This window comes from Drosophila yakuba, chromosome 3R (assembly GCF_016746365.2).
Source record: "Drosophila yakuba strain Tai18E2 chromosome 3R, Prin_Dyak_Tai18E2_2.1, whole genome shotgun sequence".
Lineage (NCBI taxonomy): Eukaryota > Metazoa > Arthropoda > Insecta > Diptera > Drosophilidae > Drosophila > Drosophila yakuba.
The window spans coordinates 16,595,233-16,621,374 of record NC_052530.2 but is presented as its reverse complement, the minus strand read 5'-3'; the positions used below and the strand labels follow the sequence as shown (position 1 = coordinate 16,621,374).

The 26,142-nt window shown below is 44.2% G+C and overlaps 7 protein-coding genes across 17 annotated transcripts; 6 read left to right on the top strand and 1 right to left on the bottom strand.

Annotated features, from left to right (window-relative positions):
* Positions 1-1,183: 1,183 nt before the first annotated feature.
* On the top strand, positions 1,184-2,577 carry LOC6537140. The gene has a single exon (XM_002097665.3). The coding sequence runs from the start codon at positions 1,318-1,320 to the stop codon at positions 2,467-2,469; it is 1,152 nt and encodes a 383-aa protein (XP_002097701.1). The 5' UTR covers positions 1,184-1,317; the 3' UTR covers positions 2,470-2,577.
* Positions 2,578-8,130: 5,553 nt separating this feature from the next.
* On the top strand, positions 8,131-9,813 carry LOC6537139 (protein FAM114A2). Its single transcript, XM_002097664.3, has 2 exons — positions 8,131-9,232; positions 9,290-9,813. Exons 1-2 carry the CDS (start codon positions 8,193-8,195, stop codon positions 9,675-9,677), a joined length of 1,428 nt encoding a protein of 475 aa, XP_002097700.1. The 5' UTR covers positions 8,131-8,192; the 3' UTR covers positions 9,678-9,813.
* Positions 9,814-9,928: 115 nt separating this feature from the next.
* Positions 9,929-10,949, top strand: LOC6537138 (uroporphyrinogen-III synthase). Its single transcript, XM_002097663.3, has one exon. It carries the CDS (start codon positions 10,061-10,063, stop codon positions 10,817-10,819), a length of 759 nt encoding a protein of 252 aa, XP_002097699.1. The 5' UTR covers positions 9,929-10,060; the 3' UTR covers positions 10,820-10,949.
* On the bottom strand, positions 10,950-24,956 carry LOC6537137 (paramyosin). Of its 3 annotated transcripts, none has more exons than XM_015192672.3 (9): positions 24,818-24,956; positions 13,906-14,444; positions 13,628-13,850; positions 13,367-13,549; positions 12,914-13,306; positions 12,338-12,850; positions 12,209-12,283; positions 11,917-12,154; positions 10,950-11,861 (listed from the first exon to the last, which is right to left on the bottom strand). In XM_015192672.3, the coding sequence occupies exons 2-9, from the start codon at positions 14,412-14,414 to the stop codon at positions 11,797-11,799; spliced, it is 2,199 nt and encodes a 732-aa protein (XP_015048158.1). In that variant the 5' UTR covers positions 14,415-14,444; positions 24,818-24,956; the 3' UTR covers positions 10,950-11,796. The 3 variants fall into 3 exon arrangements, with proteins under 3 accessions (XP_015048158.1, XP_015048159.1, XP_002097698.1); XM_015192673.3 differs by having other exon boundaries at positions 11,921-12,154; XM_002097662.4 differs by lacking the exon at positions 24,818-24,956 and adding an exon at positions 14,508-14,544 and having other exon boundaries at positions 11,921-12,154.
* LOC6537136 (acylphosphatase-2) lies at positions 14,678-15,444 on the top strand. Its single transcript, XM_002097661.4, has 4 exons — positions 14,678-14,885; positions 14,946-14,962; positions 15,029-15,138; positions 15,197-15,444. The coding sequence occupies exons 1-4, from the start codon at positions 14,699-14,701 to the stop codon at positions 15,309-15,311; spliced, it is 429 nt and encodes a 142-aa protein (XP_002097697.2). The 5' UTR covers positions 14,678-14,698; the 3' UTR covers positions 15,312-15,444.
* Positions 15,760-24,111, top strand: LOC6537135 (mucin-5AC). Of its 9 annotated transcripts, none has more exons than XM_015192678.3 (9): positions 15,765-15,963; positions 16,845-17,572; positions 17,640-18,876; positions 19,259-19,755; positions 20,126-20,443; positions 20,759-21,077; positions 21,172-21,288; positions 21,417-22,323; positions 22,526-24,111. In XM_015192678.3, the coding sequence occupies exons 2-9, from the start codon at positions 16,921-16,923 to the stop codon at positions 23,066-23,068; spliced, it is 4,590 nt and encodes a 1,529-aa protein (XP_015048164.1). In that variant the 5' UTR covers positions 15,765-15,963; positions 16,845-16,920; the 3' UTR covers positions 23,069-24,111. The 9 variants fall into 9 exon arrangements, with proteins under 9 accessions (XP_015048170.1, XP_015048161.1, XP_015048164.1 ...); XM_015192674.3 differs by having other exon boundaries at positions 20,756-21,077; XM_015192676.3 differs by having other exon boundaries at positions 20,126-20,449.
* On the top strand, positions 24,144-25,688 carry LOC6537134 (techylectin-5A). The gene is made up of 3 exons (XM_002097659.3): positions 24,144-24,279; positions 24,333-24,762; positions 24,835-25,688. Exons 1-3 carry the CDS (start codon positions 24,274-24,276, stop codon positions 25,551-25,553), a joined length of 1,155 nt encoding a protein of 384 aa, XP_002097695.2. The 5' UTR covers positions 24,144-24,273; the 3' UTR covers positions 25,554-25,688.
* The last annotated feature ends 454 nt before the right edge of the window (positions 25,689-26,142 follow it).

The following is a 26,142-nucleotide window of genomic DNA, read 5'->3' as shown; positions in this document are numbered from 1 at the left end:
TTGTACATATAACATAATTAAAACTTACTTCCTTAAGGTTCATACATTAGTTTTTAACACATAATTTGGTCTTAAATGCATTCAACCTTAATGTAAGGATATACCCCCCTAGATGTCCGTAGTGTTCCCATTCGAGGTCAGGTCAGGTCAGGGGGTCTTGACCCCGGTAGCACTTAACGGGTTCGAGATGGCTCAGCAAACCAGCGGAAATGTGTCGCAGCCATTTTGCCTAATTGGCTTTGCTTTGCTACACCAATAAAAATTAGCCAAGAGATAAACCGGAAATGGCGCAGGCATTGAGCTTAATATATAGATATGTTTATCTACAAATTTCGCCAGGATTTTTTTGCTGCCTTGCCAACACTTTTGCTAATTAGTTGAGCAAATATTTAAGCAAGGGCTGAGTGCAAAACTTTAAGGCCAATGCGGCTGGCATTTTTCACCGATGCATTTTTGTACTCGAAAAACTTTGGGCCGACTATAAATCAGCTGCTACCCCTACCCGGCCTTTCGCTCTTAACAATTCCATTACAAAAATTAAAAGCAAATGCAAAGATAACTTTTTCCAACGAGCCTGCAAGAACAAAACGGAAAAAATGGCAAGAAAATAGTTATTAAATATTTCTTTGGCTCAATCGCTGAGCGAACTTTTTCCAGCACCTACAAGTGAATGAAAAGAAAAACTCACCACCCGAAAAAGCACCCAGAAGTTGATCCTGATAAAGTTTTGTGTATATGTAATTTAATATTCTTGTTGGCTCTTTTTTATACTGCTTTAAAAGAATTAATTCGTGTGATTATCGTCCTAGTACTTAAAGAGCATTAGGTTTCAGGAAGGGCAGTACCGATATATCACAAAATAAAAAATAACTTTAAAAAATGCCACCCGTTTTTAATGCCGATTATTTTGTAGCCCCCTTATAAATCTATTATTTATATATATTTCATGCATTAGCTTTAAGTAAGTTAAGCCAAAGCTTTGGTTCAAAAGTTCAAACTAAATGGCTAATATATGCGCAGACTGGGCAAACATCAAGGTTATCTGCATGATTAACGAGTTGGACTGATTTGGCAAGTAGAGTAAACTTTCCAGACGTTCGTAGAAATCCTGGCCACAGGCCAATAAAATAAGAATGATCTAAAACATTAAGGAGGCTGTGTGAAATATGGACAAACTGAAATTTCTAGCTTCTGCCCACAATTAAACACAAAATCAAATTGAACGTACAGGAATTATTATCCTCATTTGCGTAGATATAAAATTGATAGAGTATACATTTTGATTGCTTAAATTCGCTTAATTCAAAATTCACAACTATGAGTTCCAATGAGAGAAAGCTGGAGGCTGACTACGAGAAGTTGATTGAACAGAATATCAAAAGCCAGTTCGAGAAAAATGGAACCATGGCGGCGCTACGGAGCGAAGTGCACGTGAAGATCCTTATGATGATGCGTGGCCAGCTGGACATGTCCAAAATCCAACCTCTAGCCGGTGGAGCATCTGGTGTAAGCAATCAATCAGAAGATCACAGCCTGGTCAAGCTGATCAACCAGCTGGTTATGGAGTTCCTCGATTGGTTCGGCTACAGACACACCCTGGAAACATTTCGCATGGAGACGGGTGAAAGTGTGGCCCATCGCAGGGAAATGGAGCAAAGTCTGCTCATCAGACCCGAGTCAAAGGATTTTCCCCTCCTGGCACAGCTGGTTATGCGCGATTGGAAGTCCACTACGCATAAAGGGGGTTCCAAAAAGGTGATTCAACTGTCGGATCCTGTAAAGGCACAGACTACACAACAGGGTCGGAAAATTATAAAAGAGCTTACAGCGATGCGAACCCAAAAGTCTGAAACTAAGCAAGAGAAACTAGTACAATACAACCGAAAACTCATCTCCAATGATCCGCTCACAAAAGCCATCACACTCAGAAACACTGCTACTCCAACTCGCTCGTTGAAAACCGAGAAGTGTAAGTCATACGTGGACAGTTCTGAATCCGATATTCTGGAATCGGATTACAGCGTGGAGGAGTCGGAGGATAGTGACGGCTATAAGGACATCCCCGATAGACAGATCTTCATCGACGACTTGCCGCCAGAGGGAAAATATGCGGCTAACCATGGCGAAGAAGGACCCTTTCTTTCAAACAAAAATCAGAGCGATGCTGAGATTCAGCAAGATGAAATCGAGTCACACACCGACAATATCCCTAGCTCATCAAATAAGCCAAAAACACAGAGAAAACCACTAATGGAAAGTTCCGACTCTGAAGATGGGCCTTCGATCAGCGGAAGGAATAAAGTTTCTAGGCAGGACTATTGGAATTCCCCGCGAAGAGTGACACTGCGGAGCAAAAACACCTTGAAGTCTAAGGATGAACCTGATCCGGCAGTGACAAAACCCTATTGTCCAGATACCCACATAGGAAAAATGGATTTTGACAGCGATTACAGCTCGGATGAAGATTGATCAATAGCTAGAGTTCCAAATTTCCCATGTCTATTTGCAGATTTTAATTTCTCGTCCTGCGCTAGATTCTTTTAATAGTACTTTAATAAACGCAAAATTTTAAATGACCACCTTATTTTTTATTAATAAAAGAGAATGGGATCACAAAGGCAGCTGTTCATTGGGGCACATCTGTTACTTGCGAAGTAGTTTTAGAGCTCCATCGTCGATATTTCAGCCACGAGAATTTACTGCCCTGCCGTTCAATTAATGAGCGCTGGAGTTTCCTGCGGGAAACTGGTTTTCTATTTAATATTCGAAACACAAACCAGAAGGTTAACAATTAGTTAACTCGCCTCCGGGGCAACGGGGTTAGGGCAAGGGTAAAGAAAGACCAAAATGGCCGTCAATAGGGGACCTGCGTCCATTGTGTTACATCATTATAATTGAAATCAATATCCCCCAGACGCAGACGATGGCCCCTCATAGAAGTGGAAGTGGAAATGGAAATGGGGGAAGTGCAGGGAACGCGAATCGGATGCCGCCTGTCAATTCGATTGCATTAAAATGGCGTGCGAGTCTTAACACCATTAATTACAACGGCAATGAGTCAATATTATGACAGTTGCAACTGTGACCCCGACAACAAAGCGAACACGGAGGTGGCCGCCCGAAACCAGAGCAAGCCGATGACATCCTCAATCAATTAATTAGGCCTATTGGGAATGTCGACGGAGGTCTCTGACCCTCTTAAGCATTCCGTTGCGATTGATTGATTTTATGCAGATGGTGAAAGGATACTAGCATCCCCACAGGGTCCATCCCACACTCACAAAGATGAATGGGTTGACTGAGTGGCTCAGCTGGGGTTTCGAAACAGAGTTCCTCTCTGTTTAGCTTTATACACTTTTACTAAATATTCTTCGCATATATAAGATTGTCGTATATTCAAGAGGTAATACCTGATATTTTCCAATCGAGGCAATCACATCCTCTAACTTGCTCCACTCCATCAGCACCCAGTAAACGATGGCCAACTGGCGCATCGGCAGGCCAATATACGTATTCGTACAGTATCCATATATACGGATATATGTACATATGTCCACATGGACCATATCAATAACCCGCACGGAGCGTACGAAAAATGCAATTTTAATTAGCCAGACGTGCGACAAACGCACGTAGAACGCATAACCGCAAGATGGTGCTGCAATTAGGCGAATCCATACGAATCGGAATCCGAATCCATTCCGAGTAAGAGTCCGGAGCAGGAGCTGCTCCCCGGGCTACCCAGTTCTCCCAGTCTTCACTCAGTCATCAGCTACGTGCTGCTCTGCCAAACAAAATTATGTGGCCAAATGCTCGCGAGATGTGGAAGGGTAAGTTTGGGTTGAGTTGGGCGGCTATGGCCAAATTACTTTATCGATTTGCCTGGTACTCGTACTTTGTACAATTCGGCTTGTTGCATACATTACCCGCCGAATGAGCAAGCGTGGGTGGCCATGGATGCGGACATGGATGTGGATGAGGAGGTGGGAGTGGGAGTGGGAGGATTAAGGGCTTGTGGCCCCAGAGCGGAGCCCGTTGGATGACCACGCTAACGAGCCTCATTAGTGGCATGCGTGGCATCATTCTGTTCCTCTCGTTGACATTTGCAAACCGCGTGGAACGTGATTTCTTATGGCATTCAAGGCAGTAATGATTCTCCGACGACGAAATATTGGAGAACCATTCAAAAGGAGAAAGAAGAACACTATAAAGCCATTCAATTATTTTAAGTAAGTTGTAAAGCTTTATAGAATATCTTCTTAAAACCAAAGAACTATATATTACCCTTAGTTTTAACTCCGTAAAGAAATGTGGTTATAAAATCAATCCCATTAAATACCTGTTAAGAGAGCTCACCAAATTACACTAAATTTCAAAGCTCTGAACTTGCAATGCGTTCCATGTGATAAACTATAAATTGCCTCTGGCTGATAGGGCTCACTGGGCGTATGTGTGATATTTCAGTGGTCAGTTATCTGGTCTTAGCTCCGGCAGAACTGCCCAATGATGTGCGGTTTCAGTCGAGGTCGAAGGACGAGAGCTTATGAAAATATGTTCGGTTCGCCCACATTGTTTACAGCAATTTTATTGTGGCCAAGTTTCGACTATCATCCTGTGGCTTCTTCCTTACTCGCCATATGAACACATATAAATGTTTAATCCAAACAGCCACGCCCACACAAGCAGTCATTGGGGGCGGGACAGGAGGTCAGTTGAACTTTCATGAGCTCGAACCCTGATGAGTTGACGAAAACCAAAAGAAACCGAATATCAAGGACATGGGCGATCACCGAAAACTTAATGACACTTGAAGTGAGCCAAACACACAAAGTGTGTATATGTGCATGTAGCTGTACGTACAGTGTGCGACATAACGACCTGGTTGCAGTGAAGCGGAAACGCACTTTAGTGATTTTTAATGCGAAAGCAATTTGAAAAGTTTTACTTTATCCAAAAAAGTTCTAACGATAAGGAGGCATGTTGGTTTTTGGCGGTTTGCTTTTTTGCTTTCAAATTTGAGCGCATGCTGCTAAGCAAAGTGATTATCTATAATCACTTAGCCTTGTGGTTATACATAAAACCACATTTCTAGTAGTATAATATATCTAATATATCTTGTAGTACACCGAATTAATGTTAGTAGGGCCTAGCTAGTAGGTGTTTCGAAGATGGAAGGACTTGAGCAACTTAAAGTACACCTTTGAATTGCCTTGACGTTTATAATTAACCTAATCGACTATATTCACACTATTTCCACAAACTGGGAACGAGTCAACCGAAAGTAAGAGGCTTAGAGCCCCAGTAAGTACATATTAATACCTTTCGGCAGGTGTGATTTCCCACAACCCAATTTGGGCAGATCATACATTGCCGTATTGGCAATAGAGTCTGATTTTGTGGGGATTATCTAAACAAGGGATGGCTATCAATTGCGAGTGCAATTGCTGCGATTAACGTCCTTTGGCAGTTTATTTTCGACGACTGTCTATTAAGTTTTCCATTACAACAGATAGCGATCAGGACACGCCTCCTCGGCAAACAGTGCGTCCCTTCCCCATGTGGCACATGGGTACATGGGTACATGGGTACATGGGGCACATATGGGGTAACTTCAAACGTAAATCGAATGAAAGGCCCAAAGTGAAAGCTAAAGACGTCAAGCCTTCCAGTTCCCAGTTGCTTACATGTGTGCGTGAAGGTCCTGGCAAGTGCAGTCGAAGTGTGTGAGAGTATGAGTGTGAGTGCCATGACAACAATGGCATTTTGATACTTTTGTATGAGATTTAATGAAATTTGAATCCTTTTGTTGAGTGGAATGACAACGGCAAGGAAGCTGTTCTCGATGCCGAAGGAGAAAACGGGAAAAGTGGCAGGAAGCAGGTCGAAGGACGAAGAGCGAAGGACGAAAGACGAGCAAAGCAAGAAGCATTCGCCTGTGGGCAAGTTTGGTGCGAGTACACTGCAAAAAGATTACCGTCGTGTTTGTTTCAGCGAGTTTTGTAAAACGTAATCAACTATAACATATAAAACTTCAATGAATTGTAGAGTTTGGATAAAGGCAACACTTTGAAGGTATATTTCACTCATTTAGTGCCTTCATTTCTCTCAGTGCACTCAGTTTTCATGTAGTTAAAGTATCTGCGTGGGTGTGTGGGTATTTATAAGTATAGATAAATGTGTACGTTTTGGGTGTCTTACAACAATAGTAAAACAATCTTCTTAATGCACACTTTGGCCTAAAGGAATTTTTCCACTTGTAAAGCGATACTTGTAGGGCAGAGATATGTGTTCCGGATACGGGTACGGGTCCGGGTCCGGATTCCATCACCATCCCGCCCCTTCGAGCGCCTCATCAGCATCGTCAATTTGGCATTGGATCTATACTATGGATACGTACCCTTGTGCGTGTATTCATAGATATATTGACAGAGAAACATGTTAATAAACATCTGCAAGTTTGGTTTATTGTCATCGGCAAAGCTCTGCACAAAGAGACATCAAGTCGATGGAAATAAATTTGAAGAGACACCGAGGAGTAGACACTGATACAATATGCTCAAGGGAACCGAATGCCGAAAGGGTTCTCTTGTTTGTCCGGGGTTCCGGCGGAGGTATCAATAACATTGTTGTCCTGGGAAGGAGTGGATGGGAGTGCGGGTGCCACAACATAGTAGCTCCTCTCCAGTTATTAGTTCCATGACGAAGATGTCGCTTGGCAGCCAAGGATGATGGGCGTGTGCGTTTTTGCCAAGCAGCCTCATCAACCTGGCTCACTTTTCTCTTGTTTGCCCATAGTTTAAACCAATTTTGTAGTTTAATTCTGTGTTGCCTATACATTGTATTTTGGTTTCCAAACATTCATTTTTGTACTTCAGTTAGGGTAAATGTGTTTACCACTAGGAGGCTGCCAAGGGCAAGATCAAAGGGCCAGGCGTAAAGCTCCACTTATAGTTCTTAGTTTATGGTTTATTAGTTATAAGTTTATTTATACACTACATAATACATCTAAAAGTAGCCAAATACTATTTATTTGAATACAATTTAACCTCTGATTCCCCAATATCCCACTTCCCCTTCAACTCAAGCAGACAACTGACAATACACATTTGCCTCGACTCCGCACATGTAAACCTATGTGCTGGCAAATTTACATTTAATTTTTGGCCAGACAAGACACAGAACATGCAATTACTAGCCCCAAGAAAGGCGGGTTGAGTGCCCCACTTTAAGGCAAGTGGCTGTGAAGCTGGGAAAGGAGGTGTTTTAGTTCTCAACTGACATTTTAGCGGTTTTGGCTTATGCGGAAGGCAACTACCTTCTTTTAGGATTTTAATTAAAAAATTACTCATATCACCGAAGAGATGGAGATGGTGCTGAAGCCAACCCAGCTTTCTTCCCGTTTCTGCGTAAGATAAATTTGCCGGCTTGACGAAATATTCGTGTGGTTGCTCCATTCGGGAAAAGTCTGTGGCAGCGGCTGCCTAAAATTGTGCTGCAAGTTTATGAAAATTCCTTGTTTATGGAAAAGGTGTGTGTGGAAATGGTGTTGGCTTGTTAATTTTGCGCTGCTCCAGCGCTGCTGTCAAATTTATATGCTGGTTAGCTTAGCTAGCAAAACTTTTCGGTTTCTGGGCTGATGAGCGAGCATTTGTATACGTGCTTGTGTGATTTTCTAATTTATGAGCCCAGTTAGAATTGGCACAATGTTTGCATGCCAGCAGGTTCGCCAAAAGCACTTTGAGATTAAGCAAAACTCAGTCGATTATGTTAAAAACATAGAACACTTTTTTATAAAATTTAGTATTAACTGAAGTATAATATCCTTTGCTTCTCCGAGACTCCAAGATTTTTCTAGACCCTTCAAATATATATTTTTGGCATTCATAATTACGAATTTGTAACTAAGAATAATTAATTTTGTTATTTAGTTCATTAAAATGGATAACAAACCAGCTGCAAATAAGTTTGACAAAATTTAAGGTTTCGATACATTTGTATTAACTAAATGTAAGTTAAGATTGGTTAAGCGCAGTAAAGTGTCAGCAACAATTATTTGAGTATTCAAATATGCGCGCCAATTCAGAGAGTGCAGCGAGTTGGCAGCTTCGAAAGAAACAGCTGTTGAGTCCGCAGCGAGTTGGCAGACCTCGCTCAAATCCTAAAAATCTACGTGGAGCAGAAATAAACAAATAATGGCGAAAAATCCAAAAAAGGAAGACGACGGCGGTAACGACTGGGCCCAAAGTGACGAGGACGACAACTGGGACGACTGGGGCGATGACGAGGACAAGTTCGTTCATGTGGAGAAGGAGCAACAGCCAGAGGAGAAAGCAGAAGTCTCGAGCAGAAACGACGCAAAAGGAACGGTTGAAAATCGGGAAAAGCTAGAAACTCCCAAAGTTTCTGCTTCTGCTGTGACAGCACCCGCCTCATCCTCGACCTCGTCCTGGGGTCTGTGGGGCGGAAAACTGAGCTCCGTGCTGAGCACGGCCACTGAAGGACTGGGCACGATAACCACCCAAGTTAACCAGGGCCTGAATCAGATCATCGGAGTGCCTGATCCCGAGGAACTGGCTCGCATCAATGTGGCTGAAAAGGCGGAAAGGGCGGAAAAGGCTGCCAAGGACCCGCTGCAGGATAGGGACCAAAGTCCAGAGGAACCTGTTGACGATAAAAACGAATCCGCGGCCGCCTTTCGCTTGGATTTTGTCACCAGTCTGGGCTCCAAGGTCCTCAACACCGGACTGGACACACTCGAAGGCATTGGCAAGAAGACCATGACCATTCTGCAGGACAACGATCCCAAGCTGATGAACAAGAGGAAGCTGCTGGGCCTAGAGGCCAACTCGCCCAATTTGAGTGCCGTATTGTTGGAGGCGAAGAAGGATGCAGACCAAATGGAGCAGTCTCTGCAGCAGCTGCAGCTGGAAAGGCAGAAGGCCCAGCTGCGTTTCGAAGTCCTTTTCGAGCATTACTGCGGACTGGTGCATTTCGAGGCCCTGGAGATCCTCTCCAGAGAGTCGCGCCTCAAGCTGGACACCCTTCTCGATGCTGTTAGTGGTAACGCCCTTGCCGAATTGCAGGAAACGATAAACGAGGTGAAGGAACTCCTCGAACTGGAGGACCTGGAAGTGGAGAGTGAAGGTGACTACGAGGCGGAGGAACTGAGCGAGCGACTGGCTGCCACGATCAAAGATGCAGAGCTGGGCGTTCAATTCGACGACATAGCCAAGTGAGTAGACCGCAATCGAAAGTATTTGAACATAGTAAACCCAAATCTTTTATGCAGACACTGGACGCAGTCGCTCAGCTGGTTGACCTCTGAGGATGCCACGACCGCCGATCTGGAGCAAGCTTATGCAAAGAGCATCCACGCCCTGAGCGAAGCCTGCGCCCTCGAGATGTGCAAGCTGCATAAAATCGCCGAGCTGTTGCTGGTGAAGCCACATCATAGCACCGCCAACGAAGTGGACGGCGTCGTCAATCTCTGCCAGCAGTTCCATGGGCACCTTCAGGGACTAAGCCACCGTTTCGCCGCCGTTTTGAGCGACAAATCAGAAGCGGAGGAATCTAAGGTTCGGGTCAGCACATTCTTTTCCGAGATGCTATCTGCCGTGCAGTTTATCGAGAAAGCCTACAAGCTATTTACACCCATTCTCCAGATGGGAGCTGTCTGAACGGATTTAAATTTAATTGTTGTACTTTCTACTTTTACTATTGCTTGGTTATTGTCCTAAACTCACATGTTTTCCATATAAATGTACAAAATTATAAATGATTGCGCTGCAAATGCTTGTGATAACATTCCCGAAAGTATTGACAAGTTTTTTCAAAGTGCAAATGGCAGTTTGGTAGCTGCACTCGTGTTTGGTTTGATTTACTAGTTGGCTTAAATTTGTGGAACAATTTTTGAAACCCTACTCTCGATAGGCGCGGCAATAATTCTCAAGCATTATCTATTCTATTCCATTAGTATTCGAACGATATATAACTCAAACGCAAAACACAAACATCAAATTGTCCATTCTTTTCTTAAATCCAACAAAATTTAGCTAGAACCATGGATCGTAACAAGCGTCCGGTTATTCTGCTAAAGGTTCCGTCCTCGGATGATTTCTATGGTTCGGCCTTGCGCAGCCACAATCTGGATCCCATCTTTATTACTCCGTCGCACTTTGTGTTCAAGAACCTTAAGCAATTGCAAGCGAAGCTTCTTGAGCCTCACAAATATGCCGGCATTATCTTTGCGACCCCTCGCTGTGTCCATGCTGTAAACGAGGCACTGGGAAAGACGCCACTTCCAAGTTGCTGGCGGGCGTTACACAACTACTCCTTGGGGAAGAACACCCACAGCGCCGCCTGGATTACATTCCAGAATCTTTCAACTCTGGGCGACCACGCCGTAAATGCGAATAATCTGTGCGACCTGATCGTGGAGACCTTCGGACCCAAGAGGGATCTTCCGCTGCTGATGCCCTGTGGCAATGGCGTGGGTCAGACCTTGCGCCTCCGTTTGGTCGCCCAGGGATTCCGGGTGGATGCCTGCGAAGTGTACGAGAGTCGGTCCCATCCGGATTTCATCAATCAGATGCGGCACGCTCTCAAATTCAAGCGAATGGAAACGATTGTGTTCTTTGGACCCTCTAGTGTCCGCAGTTCCTTGGAGTTTTTCGGGGATTACAACGTTTCGCTTAAGGATCGCAAGCTGATAGCCGTGGGAAGTGGCACCAGAAAGGCAATGGAGGAATCCGGTATGCAGGCGGACGGAGTTGTGGATGCTGCTGATGTGGACCACCTCATAAATATCATCAAAAAATAGTTTAGTATCGTTCATTTTACGTTTTGTTTTTACCCGTTTTTACTTTTGGTACGCTTTCAAAATCTGTTTAGTGTCCTTATAGAAGTGAGGACAAAAATGTGTTAATTAAATTGTTTCAGCAAAGAACTTATTTTACCGAGTTTTTTATTGCCAAACTAATTGGATCATTGGATAAAATACTTCATGATGAGTTTAAATTAGATACAAATGGGGATTTAATAACACAAAGAAATAATGTTCTTAAAAATAACTTGCCAAGTTCAGACAAGTTTTTGAAGAAATACAGATGTTGAAATGATATTGAATTAATTTCTAAACTCCAAATTCTTCTTTACTCATAAAGAAGTGTAAGAAATGAACGTTGATGAGTTCATGATGTTTAAATTGGATACAAATGGGGATTTAATAACATAAAGAAATCATGTTCTTAAAAATAACTTGCCAAGTTCACACAAGTTTTTAAAGAAATACAGATGTTGAAATGATATTGAATTAATTTGAATTATGTTCTAAACTCCATATTCTTCTTTACTCATAAAGAAGTGTAAGAAATGAACGTTGATGAGTTCATGATGATTTCAAATTAGATATAAGTGGGGATTTAATAACATAAAGAAATCACGTTCTTAAAAATAACTTTCCAAGTTCACACAAGTGAAATGATATTGAATTAATTTGAATTATGTTCTAAACTCCATATTCTTCTTTACTCATAAAGAAGTGTAAGAAATGAACGTTGATGAGTTCATGATGTTTACATTGGATACAAATGGGGATTTAATAACATAAAGAAATCATGTTCTTAAAAATAACTTGCCAAGTTCAGACAAGTTTTTTAAGAATTACAGATGTTCAAATGATATTGAATTAATTTCTAAACTCCATATTCTTTTTTACTCATAAAGAAGTGTAAGAAATGAACTTATGTGGTACTGCGTAATTATTTGGTATTCTTAACCATGTCGAACAAATCCATTTCATTTTGTGGCTTTACTGCCGCAGACACTTTTACACGTTTGCCGCTTGAAGGTGCGCTTAAGATCTGGAATAAAAGGTTAAATAATTAAGGTTTGATCATAGGTACAATTAACCAATACCGACTGGCCTATCATCTTCGCTTTCAAAGTCTGAAGCGTATGATATAGATGTTAGACAGCGTAATCGCTTTTTTGCAGTTCTTGACAATTTGTCTGCTGCCTCCGGTTTCACCTTATTTGGGATGCTTTGAGTTTTGGTCGGGCCTTGGGAATCCTTAAGCTGCTTAATGGTGCTCACTGGCTGGTCAATCACGCTATTAATTCGATTCATTTTAAATTGCAGCACGGCCATTTCATTCTGTTGATCACATTAAAATATATAATAGTGTTTTTTAAAGGCTTTATAACTTACGTTCTTTTGACGCTCAAGTTCAATAATTTCAGTTTCTTTTCTTTGAATTACAAGCTCCAATTCAGATACCTTTTGCTATATATAAAATGTTATTATTTTGTACGATACAGACCAATGATATTATCTTACCATAAGGTTATCTTTCTGCGACTTTAATTCCTGGCTAAATTTAACTGTGGCCGTCGATAATTCAATTGCGATTTCCTCATTTTTAGCCTGAAGATTGGTAACAGTGTTGCTTAGTCTACCATGATCACTTATCATGTTTTCCAATTTGTCCTGTACAGCCTTAAAAGCTTTATTTCTTTCTTCCAGTTCAGATTTGAGTTTTTGTATTTCTTCAGCACTGCGCATACTTTCGCGCTCGGCTTCAGTTGCCCTTATATGCATTTCATTTGATAGCTGCTCCTGTTGTCTTGTAAGTTCTTCTTTAAAGACGTGTGTTTTTTCTTGAAGTTCATCGCCAAGACTTTTTATTAGCTCCTCCTGATTGCTGCGATGGGATTCCATTTCAGTAAGTTTTTCCTGAAGCTGGGAGACCTGTAGAGAGGCTTCTTTTTGTTGTTCCTCACTGTGGCTCTTAAGCTGTGCAAAATCAACTGACGCCTTGTCCATTAGGCCTTTTAACTCTTGCACAACAATCTGTCAGTGAGAAGGATTAGTCTAGACTCAAAGAAAGATCATTTTTATGAATCTTAGACCTACCTCGTAGGCATCAGCTTGCTCCTTAATTTCCTGAGAGTGCTTTAACTTCGTTTCAGTCAATTCATTGAGACAACTTTCGTTTATATTGAATAATTCCCCCAACCTCTCCTTCATTTGAGTCAGTTCACCACTAAGGGAAACATGTCTGGTTTCTTTTTCCTCAATGAGAGTTTTAAACGTGTTTATCTGATTCCGATAAAGTTCCAGTTCCTTCGTGGCTTGATCAGTCAATCGTTGCTGCTCCACGAACCGTAATTCACTGGCTTCTAAATCACTTTGCAGTTTCGACAGGGCGTTGTTGGCTTCTATTGTCACCTGCTCATTGCGCTCTGCAAGCTCGTCGCAGGCTTGCATCTTTGCATTTAAGTCGGAGCTTAGTTGTAAGATGTTTGCCTGTGGAGACAGCAATGTTAGTAATCATATAAGTTGATACAAGGAAAACCAGTAACCCACCTCTTTTTTTTTCTTTTGTGCAGACATATCTTGGAATTGCAGGCTTAGGGCTTCGTACATCTGCTTGAATCCTGTGAGTTCTTGTTGAATCTTGGAGTAGGCCACTTCTGCATGTTTCAAATCCGTCTTAAAACCAGTGCATGCCCCAGCTAACTGGATATTCGTTTGCTGCACATTCTTCAGCTGCAACACGAGATACACATATGTATTTAGTTATTAGTGAAGATAAGTTTCTAGCTTATATCTACACAAAAACCCTACCTCTCGCCCCTGTAGGTCCATTCGAGATTTAGCGTCTTTGAGCTCCAAATTTTTCTGCTCCATACACGCTTTAATGATTTCCAGCTCTTTGTCGTAGTATTTTTCGCCGTGGGCATACTTTTTGTTGACTTCCATATACTTCTTCGTGATCTCCGCACTCTTCTCTTGCTGTTCCAGAAGCTCCTTTTTCACTTGGGTCAGCTCCAGCTCCATACTTGACAACCTGAAAGAATTAGCTCACTGCACGTGGGAACTGTACTAAGGTAGCAAGGTCTTACTTTCCTTTAAGGCTGATATTTTCCGACTCTTTCTTCAACGAGTCCATGACGATGGCTCTCATTTTCTTGCTCGCAACCAAGTCTTTCTTCTTGATATTTAAGAGCGAGTCGTTGTATTGTTTTATAAAGCTTTGAAGCATTGCTCCCGTATGTGGCGACAGCTTCTGAATATCTACCCATAATTCTTCGCCGTTGTTGGGAGATTTTTTGATATTTGTTTTGGAAATATCTTCGGTGGCAGCGGAAGATTGGCTCTTCTGTGTTTTTTCCGCAGCCTGAGACATTTGCCCTTCAATTTTCGATGTCTCCATCTTAGAAGCCACTTGCGGAGCCCTTTTCTTGGAGGGTTTTTCGTTTGATCTTTCCGAAATTGGAGCCTTCAAATGGTCCTTTTTCCTCACATTTTGGATCTGACTGCTCTTTTCTTGGGCAACTGTACCTGCCTTTGGCGCTTTTGAATGAACTGCCTCAGTTATCGGTGATCCAGGTCTTTTCTTAACACCCGTCATTTTGCCAGCCAAGCAGATGATTTAGCGCCACTAATTTATTAATGAAGAGTATAGTTTAACATTACTTATTCGTTTCTTAATTAATTATTTTACCTAAACTTTTGCAAACTTTGGCAAGCGCGTCCTGCGTTAAAAAAGAAACGGTAAACTTCAGCTAGAGATGAGCTAAGCACCTGCGATACATCGATGCTCACAAGTGGAGGGTGCACTCGCTAAATACTAAAATCTCGGTATTTTCTACCGCACTGCCCTGGTTTTGTGTTGGCGCCCTGGCTTCGGGAACTATGGCACAATTTAATAATATCTCTGTTTTGGTTGTCATAACACTGCTTTTGTTAGTTCTGTGTGGGAATCTAAGTGCTGTAAGCACGGAAGAGCATCGAAAGTCCGATCACAACAACGCAATGGCAGGGTCTGGAGTTGCCAAGCAGCTATTCGCCTGCAATTTCGAGGTATTTGGACGAGTGCAAGGTAGTCTATAGTTGGCATTCTTATAATCCAACTTACTAAACAACTTATTAACTCTTGCAGGTGTATTCTTCCGCAAGGTAAGTATTTTGAGGATTATATACGTAGTAGCGTGGAATCAACAATAAGCTTATCTACATTTTTAGTACACGGAGCAGGAGGCCAAAAGACTGGGAGTTAGAGGCTGGTGTATGAATACCCGGGATGAGACCGTCAAGGGGCAATTAGAGGCTCCTCTAGCGGAGCTAAACGAAATGTATGTACCATCGCTTTCCCTTAATTCAATCCTTTAACCCTCCCCGACTAATTTGAAGGAAACACTGGCTCCAGTCCAAAGGAAGTCCCAGTTCAAAGATCTCAAAGGCTGAATTTTCGCCAGCCCAGGAAATCGAGGCCTATACGTTCACATCCTTCGCTATAAAACGTTAAAATCAAATGGCTAGCTCGTACGTCTTAAATATTTATTTTAAAAGACATCTACATTATGTTATTCGCGAAACCAAATCAAAATAAAATACCAGGGCTGCAGCGAGGTCTGCATTGCTATCGACTGACTCGATAACAGTCGATAGTTTTGAAATAGGAAATGTTTCGCAAAATTTGGCTTAGCATGATCATAGCGCAAGCAAAAAATAATATTTAATTGAAATTTATAAATTAAACTGCGAATTTAATCGATAGTCGAAAGAACGCACTGCTCCAGAAGCTGCTAAGTATCTACTCGATATATCGCTATCACAATCGATAGTTTTGCAGCTCCCTGCAAAAGACACCGGTCATCTCGCTCGCACACACGGCCCTGCGCCGAGCGACCGCCATAGGCGGCGCGCGTGCAAGAGCGAGACAACCGGCTGGGCGGCAGCGCACTTTGGTCTGGCACAGAAACGAGTACAGCTTCGATACACGTCGTTTTGCCAAAAGCGTAGCAGGGCAGCCTAAGCGATGAAAAAAATAAATGAGGAAAAAAGTCCGTGAAGCGAGAACCGTAACCGTAATTCCCAACAGTGCGAGTCACGCCATTGTGTGCGCAAATTTTATTTGCCAATTGTGCGACGGGCATTTTTTTCGGAACGGCCGAATTGTGCGTATAACGAAAAAAATACTACTTAATTTTTAAGCAATTTACAAATTCTTGCGTGCTGCCTGCCTTCCTGCTGTCGGTGTGTGCATGTTTGCATGTGTTAGTGAGTACGAGTACTTTCGCGCTGAAAACCTTTTTCCACTGCCTTTTCGCTGGAATCTGGGCAAATAGATAGATCACAAAGCACATTTAACTGATTTATACATCAGAATTGATCGAAACATGTGGAATACAGTAAATGCGATTGTGTAAATAACTGAATATAGCTGAGCATACATTTGCACATGTGCGTGTGCTTGCATGTGTTTGTGTGTGTGTGTAAAGGCGCGAGTTTCCGTTTGCTTTGGCTAATTGTAGTGAAAAAACTCAATAAACGGAATTACATAAAAACACGGCGGCCTGGGCGGCAGTTTCCCGCCAGCAAAATATGTAACATCTTGGAAAATTGCGATTTTCGAAAGCAACCGCACAATGATTTCGTCAGTATGTAAAGTAGTCTGTCAGCCCGTCGAGTTCGTGTGTGTGTGTGTTCTATACAGTTTTTTTATTGCGCATCATGGTGTGCAATAGCGCGCGTTCTGACCTCTCTCTCGCTCCCATGGGCTCTCTTGTTGGCCGTAGCGACGCTGTGTGTGTGTGTGCGTATACGTGTATGTAGCATATGTACATAACACGCCGGAAAAGACAAAACCATTCCAAATTCTGAAATCTTATGGTGGCGGGCGGTTCAAACGAGATAAAAAAAAAATAAATATTATTGCTCCTTGCATGATAACGCAGTAGTCTAACAGGGCGTCGGAAACAAAATAGTATGCCTTTATTTTGCTTTCCGAACGTTAAATTGCCGAAATAATAGCACGTATTTGAAAAATTCTCGACAGGATTAGCATCGAGAAGCCTTAGGAGTCGAGCGAACCAAATGCCGCAGCAGCCGGCCAACGCATTAGCATCAGAACGATGGCCCCAGCGCTCACAGCAGAGCCACTAAGTCCCAAGGAGAAGCTAACCAGCACCGCCTCGCCCTCGGCCCGCAGCTCCTCGGAAAGCGGAGGAGTTGGAGGTGCAGTTGGCTTGGTCAAGAAGCCGGCAACGCCCACGCCGGCCACGGCCACCACGCGGGTAACCCGCTCATCGGCGGCAGCGGCCTCAGTGACCGCTTCCCCGCCACAACAACAGCGATCCTCGCCAGCAATCAACAACAAGCGAAAGTCGGGCAGCGTTAAAGCCAACAATGAACAAATGGGGCTGAGCACCGCCCCGACTCCTCACAGCACCAGTTCACCAAATCCCTCGACGGATCCAGCGGTAGCCTCCACCTCTACCGTGGAGCACAACAACAACAACAGCAACAGTACCTCTGCCAGCAACAGCTCCACGCCCAAGGACAACTCCACCGCTCAGCTGCTGGCGGATTTAACCATCAACTTTGAGGAGACTATATCCGCGGAGATTTGCTTGAGGAAAACATTACCCGATGTAAGTCTGGGAAAAGAGCCGGTTCCGCCTGCCTCGGTGCTGGCAGTGGCCACAGGTTCTGCGAGTTCTGGCAGCGGTTTACCCTTATCATCGGTGGACGAGCTGCCTAAGATAGAAACAGATAATATAGAAGGTAGGTCTAAGGACTCACTTCAAATTAATAGTCTAAACTCAAAAATTTTCCTTGCCTACTGTTTCAGAGCGTCTCAGCCAGCTAGATGGGAATGCCACTGGAATGCCAGAGGAGCATGTGTCACCACCTTCGGATCCGGTACCCGTAACAACAAGAGAGACGCCAAACACGCCCACCCGGCCACAGACGCCACCATGTGCCCATCTTGATTCTCCACAGCCGGCGCGAACACAACAGCAGCCAATTCAACAGATGACGCCGCAAAGCACCTCCAGTTCAATAAATTTTCTCAAAGATGGAGCAGCGGGTGCCGTTCTAGAGGATCAGGATATCGAGGAGGTGCTTAAAGCGCTAAAAACATTCGACGGTGGCCATGTTAATCCGGATACCATTTGCGATTTTTTTGACGAAGTTTGGGAAGAGGCAGCACCGGTAGCACCATTGCCGCCCGCGGCCCCTGAAAATGTGGTCGATCTTCCGGACGTGAAGCCCAGTTGCAGCGGCAGCAACGTTTCCCAGCCGAATGTGATTATTAAGCAGGAGCAGCGGCCCTGGCAGGAGAGTCATGCTGAATTGGAGGAGCAGCAGCACGTGATCTCGCGCCGGATCGAGTTTTTGTTACGCAGGATGCGCAAGCTCCAGGCGCGGGCAATGTGCCGCCACACCAGCGAGGAGGTGGCCGGCATCATGGAGTGGTCTGCCCGAAGTTCTCACAAGGCGCCAGTTCCAGCGAGAAGTTCCACACTGACCGAGCAGGAGGCGACTGTCCTATCTATTGTCTCAGGGCGTCCGAGCACATCCTTCTGGGAGGAGCAGAACAAGCATCCGCTGCCGGCTAGCCAGATGAGCAATGTGATCCGGCATATTGCGACGGCGGCAAAGCATCAGCAAATTTGCCACTCAGCCAGCGGAAGCTCCGCTACTCTGGCGCCATCCTCTAGCTGGTACAATAGCTCGAACAGCTCAGCGATGCCGGTGAAGCGTCCACGAAAGAATCAACTGGATGCTTCGTTGGCGACGGGGGCAACAGCAACTGCATCTTCATCAGGAGCGGGGACATCTGGACTGACAGCAGGCACGACGGGATCCGCAACGGGTTCAAATACACCGCGGGCGGACGATATCGTGCCCGGCTACGACACCTATGTGACTAATGAACTTACACATGTGTCTGGCTTACTACACACGGAGCTTCGAGAAGTACAGTGTGCCATCGATTCGGACGCCACGGAGTCAAGTTCTGGTGGAGAATCCGCTGACGAGATGGTAACCTACAACAACACACAGCAGCTATCGCTACCAATGTGAGTACTCCGTATTATATATGTACATACTTATGTGATCGGTAATATTTAACAAGCAAACTTTCTTCCTTCTTTTTTGTGGAGTTTTCAGCTTCTGTCAGCTTTTTAAGATCATTCTTTTGCTCTAGAATTTGTCCAAAAAATGTTGGCCCTTTCAAAATTATTTTTGCTTTGACAGGCATTTTAGGCATGATTTGTGGGCGTCCTTGGCAATTGAAATGTTGTAATAGGCTTTGATTAGAGTTATTGTATTTAATTATCCTAGCTATAAATACACCAATACGCAAATCATTACACTCTAGATACATTTTCGTAGCTTATATATCTTATAGCATTTTTTAAATTTTGCTTCCTAATAATCTGGAAACTTTATTCTTTTCAGCACTCGCCGAGCTGTTTGGCGATACTCGAGAGATCGGGCAGGCATAGCCCTGCGCTGGTCCTGGCTCTGCTCCCAGTTGACCGACTTGGAGATGAAGATCCGTCAGCACAGCGACCTGTACTTGGATCTAACTCAGTCCAAGGGCGAGGTTCAGCTGGAGTCCACAGCTAAAACCTCGCCGTCGCTTCCACCGTCGGCAAATGGCATTAGGGAGGAGCCCGGATCCGACTACCTCTGCAGTCGGGCCCGGCCATTGGTGCTGTCCGAGTTCCGCAAGCGCAAGCTCTTCCAGACCACGAACATGCACACGATTTCCAAGAAAGCCGCACGGCCAAGCAACATTAAGTGTGGCTGCCAGTGGCCGCAGGTCCCATGCACCCTGTGCACGGGTCGGACAGACCCCACAGCGCCCAGGGATCTGGTCGAGACGATGATGCCGCAAAACCGGGTGGCCCTGCTCGATGCTGGCTACCATCCAGTGCTCAGCTTCGCCAGCGGTGAGTGGGAGGTTACACTGAGTGGGCCCATTTGGCTTTCATCCTTGATTATTTCTTATCATCTGTGATTGATTAATATTATTCTGCACGTGAGATTTGAACGGAATTGATTAAAAAGTAACGCTTTCAAATGCAAAACATGCAAATAATTTTTGTTCATCCTCAGATTTAATACTATTTTACAAGTCGAATACAAGTTAAATACATTTTCTACATCAAAACCTTAAATTGTTCGTATTCAACGAACTGAAAATAAGTCTTTGAACGATACTCTGGATTTCAAAATGAAAAGAAATAGTCGGATGCTGAAATCTAAAATGGAAATTTGAGTTTAATCATTTTCCCTTTCCTCATTATTCTTGTTCCTTAGATGTCAGTCAGTCTGTTCACTTGGAGGCCGTTGCCCGCCAGCCGGACTGGCAGTACCGCGTCATGCGCAGCCAACCCAAGGCCATTGTCAAGGCCATGTGGAAGGCGGAGCGAGAGACGCTAGCCTCGGGCGGTGCCGGCGGACAAGGTGGCAGCCGGCGGTCGGGCGATGCGGTGAAGCGGCGTTATATACGTCGCAAGGAGCGCAACAATAACTCAAATAAGGAGGCTGGCAGCGGAGCGAAGGCTGCTGCTGCAGGAGGAGGAGGAGCAGGCGGAAACGGAAGCGGTGGCGTCGGGGGAGGGGATAGCGGAAACGGTACTGGTACTGCTACTACTTCTTCTTCTACTACGCCTACTACAACGCCACTTGTGGCCAACAGTAAATTATTGTAAACATGACGAAATTCGATAATTGTTATTAACATAAAACAACAACAATCTTTTGCATCTCTTCTTCTTCTTTTTCTTTGCATCGATCAACCAAAACACGAAAATCCACAACACCATCAACACCACCACCAACAACAACAACGAAAAAACTCCACCAATTGTTTTATTTTGCCATTCCGTTCTTGTCTCCGTTTCGTCCCTGTTCCGCAAACAATTCACGGATCTATCGCTACACCAGCAGCGGCCAAGGGCAAGCGGCAACCACAACACCCAATTGGAGCGAGCAGTTCCAGCTCGCTGTGGCCAGACTCTCGCCAACGCCAACGACCACGCCACCACAGTCCCTCCTCAACCTCGATCTCGGCACTCAGCGGCGCTAAGAAGTCACGTAAATCCGCAACCAACAGCAGCAGCAGCAATTCCACACAGCAGCAGCAGCAGCAGAATCAACACGGCACCAACATCAACAACCATCATCTCAACGGCTACGGGGATCAGTGGGGGGAGCAGAGCAGGAGTCGTCGCAACTCCTCGCCCTCCCACAGTCACAAAAATGAGAGGTAGGTTTCGGATTCTCTGACCGATTTGAGGGATTCACGATTAGCTGCTCAATTTTATTATAAGAATACTGAATATATATTTTCCTCCTTGCAGAACCTCTGAGCGTCGCGTTCGTCCCATCTACGACATCAATAATATCGTTATACCCTACAGTATGCTAGCCCAGTCGAAAATGGAAATTATTCCGTACAAGGAAATACCCATACCCAAGTAAGTATTCAGTTTTGCCAGCAACTTACTCTGGTAACGGATCTATCCTTATTTTAAATATTTGTAGAAGCCTACGATTTGTGTACGAGTATATATATTACAATCACCCATCCTATCTTTATTTTCAGGTGGCGCATTGTAGACAGTGATAATGATAAGGGAAAACATTCGTCGGATGAGTCAGCGGAGCTGAAACTGAGCAATGGCTGTGTCGCATCAAAGTCAGGCGAGCTACCCGAACCACAGCCACCATCACTAGATCAAGAGCAGCCGGCCCTGCAGCCTCCAAAGGTTAATGGTTTGAAGGAGAAGCGAGCAGTCAAGCACAACAACAACAATAATACAAACAAAAATAATAATAAAAATGGACTGGTTAATGGCAATGCCAAAAAGGATGAACTTAAGGCTGCAGTTAATCACGATACGCAATCAAAAGAAGACGAGCAAAAGGAAAAAGTGGTCAAACCCAAGCTCAACGGAAACTTGGCAAAGAGTCCGAATGATAAAACTGCCGAAAAGCAAGACAAAATTGCTCAGCCAGCTCCAGAACCACCACTGCCTAAGCGACCCAAGCTGGAAGCCCAAGCCAACGAGGTGACCAAGACTAATGGGCAGGTGGTGCAGCTACAGCTGGAATCCCATGAGAGCGAGGAGGAGGCGCATGTCGAGGAAGATCTCTCGGATGAAGCCTTTATTATGCGACATCAGCGAGCTCTTCTCGAGGAGCGACGTCGCTTCGAGACTTTCCTTAAGTTCCCCTGGAGCACCCGATCCCGTGCAAATAGGCGCATCGATAGTCGCGCCGAATCTAGTGGCGCCAATACACCAGATCCCGCCTCACCAGCTCCTCATTTAGGCGGCATTGGTCACGACAACGAAAGCATTCCTTCGCCGCTGGCCCACCCACTGGAAGGTTTCAACGAAAGTGGTGAGCTGCTGGCGGGCGGACAGGCACGCCAGGCTCGTCGTCGGACTACGTCTAGCAAGCTTAAGGATCAGCTGGAACGGCGCAGCACCACGCCCGATCTGCGGGAGGTAAGTCGAAGGAAGGGTTAAGCCAAAGATTCACACTTGTTGAACAACTAATTCAATAAATTCTATTATCACATAATCTGCTTTGCCTATTTCTTTTGCCAATCTAAAGTCGAATTTCGATTTTAAATCCCTAGCATGTTCTTATCTAATATTGATTGTATGAAATAGCTGTCTAATTGAAACCTTTTCTCTTTTTGTATAGTCTTACACTGTGATGCCATCTCCCTTTGAGCCCTTGAGCTTTCCGCTCTCCGACGAGGTCTACCAGCGACTGCTGGCTGAGACATATGCGACGCCCAGATCAATGACCGTTTCAAAGCGGGCCAAAAGCAAGTCAATATCCTCGAACTGCGATGGGAACACCTCCACGGGAGGCAGCAGTAGTCGGCGCAGCAGCAAGTGCAAAATTAAGCCAAATGGTCAGCTTAATGGTCATTCTGCGACAGCGAAGCTAAATGGAACAGAAATGGCAAATGAAGGTGGAATTTCTGAGCCGGAAGAGGAGGAAATGCTGCTAGAAGAAGAGGACGACGACTATCCCAAGCATCATCTGGCGCCGCTGGACGATGAGGAGCCATCGACCCCAGATGTCGAGCAGGATCTGTACGACTCGGCGATCGATGCCTATCTAGGTGATCCGGAGGCGCTAGAGGAGGATATGGGTGAAGATCCCTTCGAGGACGATGACCCTAACGATCCGGAATGGAAGACACGAACCGAGGGCGTTCGCAGCAAACGCATCTAAGACCAAAATCCAAAGCATATAATTTTCGTTTTCGTTATTTAAGTCTTTTAAACGATTTGTCAATTTTAAAGCCACAACACACACACACACCACAAATCAGCCGGAGCAGAGCAACAATTTTAATTTGTTTTAAACGGTTTGGTTTGCACTCACAACAGCATTGCGTACTCTAAGCAATCGTCTAAGTTATTTAGTTCTACGAGCCCACAAAAAACACAGATAAGCAGAACACAAGTACACAACAAACGAAGCAGAAGCGAAAATCTTGAAATAATGTAAATACAAGCTAAACGCATAGAGCTAAGCAGTTACTGATAATTGTACACTAACCAACGATCAAGAAATCATCGAACGCACCCACCGAGCCGCGTGGGCGTGGTGGATGTGTTCGGTTCGAGCACTGGTCAGCGGTTAAGTAGAAACACTAGAAACACAAACTCACTTGGGCTTCAAGCCGAAGTGCGCTAATGATAAAATATTAAGCTAATCTAAATATATAAATACAAACACATTTAAATATAACATATGCATACATAAACGTGTAAATGCCAAGAGAGCAGTTAGCAGAAGATTTGAAATGTATTCGCACCTGCACACAAACGATATAACAACTAAGCTAAACCAAGCGTCTATCTGTAAATTGATCAAGCTTAACCATTAGCCTTTAGCCCAGCAAGTAATCAGGCGGCTTTGGGGCCGTATTTCTTATATTTTAAAAAGTTTATCAACTGTAAATGTATAGAGAGGAATTCGAAAGGCGGTATGTGAAAAGCGATCCGATCGAACGATAAATGTATGTATATGTATTTTAGTTACTTAGGCGTTTTCATTTCTACCTTAAACGTTAGTGGCTAATTGTAGCAATTAATACCATAAAAAAAGCAAAACAAAAACCATGAGCAAACCTATCGCGGCTATGTCCGTGAAAATGTTTATTCTAATTTCGTTTTTACTATATACTGCGTATGTTTCACCGCAAAGCTAGAATCCAGTTTAATTCGTTAAAACTTGAAAAGAAATACAACAAGAAATGTGAAGATTAACTAAGGACCGCAAAAATACAGAATTATATATTCTTAAAAATGACACATGGAGCGCCAGAAGCGATCTATTGGGACCATCACCAGATGGCGGAATCTGGCCGACATGTGTGTGGAAATGTTTTAAGCTGACTTCACCAGTTGGCGATTGAATTCGGAATCGAAATGGTGGTAAGGGCGGACAAACGGCGGACTGGCTTTATGGATACTGACTCCCTTTAAAGAAGGTTTCGTTGCTGTTTCTGCTCGCCTGGAGCTCTGTATTTCTGGGAAGCACTTGCTCTCTAAATCGGATTGGGAAGTCTGATATAGGCCTAAAATCCTTGGAGGAGCTGGTCTTGATTAGGCGGACTTTGGATGCACAGGCACTCAAGCTAAGGGGCTTGGAGATCAATATCCATCGTGTGCTCAGCAGGGTGGTGCTTCTCGCCGATGCAGATGTGCATGCACCAGGAAGATTATCCTCCAAAGAAGATACCTTAGCAGAGCTATCCAAGCGTCTAGATATGTTGCTCGAGCGACTGAGCCAGCAAGATAAAATATCTACGAAATTGCTGGAACTAAATGAAGGGTCTATAAGAGTGTGCCATGAACCTTCCCTAAACCAGACCTCACTAAAGGAGCTTTCTAAAGATAAGGACGAACCAAAAGTGGGCAAGTTGATATACTTAATCCCTTAATTTACAATCTGCAAGTTTCATCGACTCACCCGGTGATATTTTCCAGATTTTTACCAGCCCGCCAAATCCGATTGCCATGAACTTGATACAGATGTCCGGGTGGATGGCGTCTATTGGTTTCTGGTTCCGGAGCGCAATGAAGTCCAGCGGGATTTGCACGAGCGCTATTGCGCCTTCGCCACCGACGGTCCTGCCTGGACAGTGATCCAGAGCAGAGGTGGCTCCCTTGATTCTAGTCCACCCGAGAACTTCAATCGCAGCTGGGATGAGTATCGCGCAGGTTTCGGTAATTTATCCCGAGATTTTTGGTTTGGCAACGAGTTCGCGCACAAGATTCTCTACCGCGACGATCATGAGCTGAGAGTGGAGCTGCAGGAGGAAGGGGCACCACTGGATTGGGCGGAGTATCCACTCTTCTGGCTGGACAGTGAGAGCTACAACTATCAGCTTTCGGTGGAGGGTGAATTCCGTGGTTCGCTGCCAGATGCTCTGGGGCAGCACAATCGGATGGATTTCAGCACTTACGATCGGCGAAGGAGCCCTGCCAAATCAGCAGATTCCACCTGTGCCGAGGATTACGGCGGTGGCTGGTGGTTCGATCGCTGCACACAGTCCAATCTAAACGGAGAACATGGTGTCCACCAGAGAGCAAGTCCAGCCATTATCTGGATGAGCTGGCGAACCGGGACCGACAAAATGAAAAGCTCGCGGATGATGATTCGACCCGTAATACCCACTGCGGGTGATACCGTCGACGAGGATTAGGCGGCGGAGAACTGGGAAATTTAAATAGCAATTCCAATCAAATGTTGCTCGTATTCCTGCAATTGAACGTTACCGATAGTGGGCACTGCAAATAAACGTTACCGATAGCAATCGAGTTTACTGGCACTTTCTAAATAATGTTCTGTTTATTTCAGTTTAATACTGCGTCTGTTATTACAACTATTGTAATTTCTTTAATTTGTGTACCAAAGGATTCCCTTAATTTGACTTAAGTTTAAGTAAATCAGTCCTTAAACATTTATCGAGTGTTATCGAATGGATTGGAGTGAAAGGGACAAAAGAAGCAAATTAAGCATATGGGCGCCAAATTTATGAATTTCAATTAGATGTGTTTAAAATAATGTTGGCGAAAATGTATTAATGCTATTTTTTACGCTTTCATCTCAAAAAAACGCACTTTTAGTTTAGTGTTTTGTTAGAAAAGGAATTCCACTTATTGTCTCTAGTGTAAAGTGCAAAGTAGTTACCACAGAACAAAAGGTATTTAGTTTTATTCGCAAAATAACTTGCTCTAAGCTTCTCTAAACACAATGGCTTTAGATTGTTGAAAGGAAAATCCAAAAGATTT

Bases quoted from the DNA above. Each gene is read 5' to 3' on its own strand.
- LOC6537140 (XM_002097665.3), top strand. From the start codon at position 1,318: ATGAGTTCCAATGAGAGAAAGCTGGAGGCTGACTACGAGAAGTTGATT.
- LOC6537139 (XM_002097664.3), top strand. From the start codon at position 8,193: ATGGCGAAAAATCCAAAAAAGGAAGACGACGGCGGTAACGACTGGGCC. The intron at 9,233-9,289 runs GTGAGTAGACCG...TCTTTTATGCAG, and splicing joins CAATTCGACGACATAGCCAA to ACACTGGACGCAGTCGCTCA.
- LOC6537138 (XM_002097663.3), top strand. From the start codon at position 10,061: ATGGATCGTAACAAGCGTCCGGTTATTCTGCTAAAGGTTCCGTCCTCG.
- LOC6537137 (XM_015192673.3), bottom strand. From the start codon at position 14,414: ATGACGGGTGTTAAGAAAAGACCTGGATCACCGATAACTGAGGCAGTT. The intron at 13,550-13,627 runs GTAGGGTTTTTG...CTCGTGTTGCAG, and splicing joins TGGACCTACAGGGGCGAGAG to CTGAAGAATGTGCAGCAAAC. The intron at 12,155-12,208 runs GTAAGTTATAAA...TGTGATCAACAG, and splicing joins AACTTGAGCGTCAAAAGAAC to AATGAAATGGCCGTGCTGCA.
- LOC6537136 (XM_002097661.4), top strand. From the start codon at position 14,699: ATGGCACAATTTAATAATATCTCTGTTTTGGTTGTCATAACACTGCTT. The intron at 15,139-15,196 runs GTATGTACCATC...ACTAATTTGAAG, and splicing joins CTAGCGGAGCTAAACGAAAT to GAAACACTGGCTCCAGTCCA.
- LOC6537135 (XM_015192683.3), top strand. From the start codon at position 16,921: ATGGCCCCAGCGCTCACAGCAGAGCCACTAAGTCCCAAGGAGAAGCTA. The intron at 17,573-17,639 runs GTAGGTCTAAGG...CTACTGTTTCAG, and splicing joins AGAAACAGATAATATAGAAG to AGCGTCTCAGCCAGCTAGAT. The intron at 20,507-20,755 runs GTAAATTATTGT...TCGCTACACCAG, and splicing joins AACGCCACTTGTGGCCAACA to CAGCGGCCAAGGGCAAGCGG.
- LOC6537134 (XM_002097659.3), top strand. The intron at 24,763-24,834 runs GCAAGTTGATAT...GATATTTTCCAG, and splicing joins TAAGGACGAACCAAAAGTGG to ATTTTTACCAGCCCGCCAAA.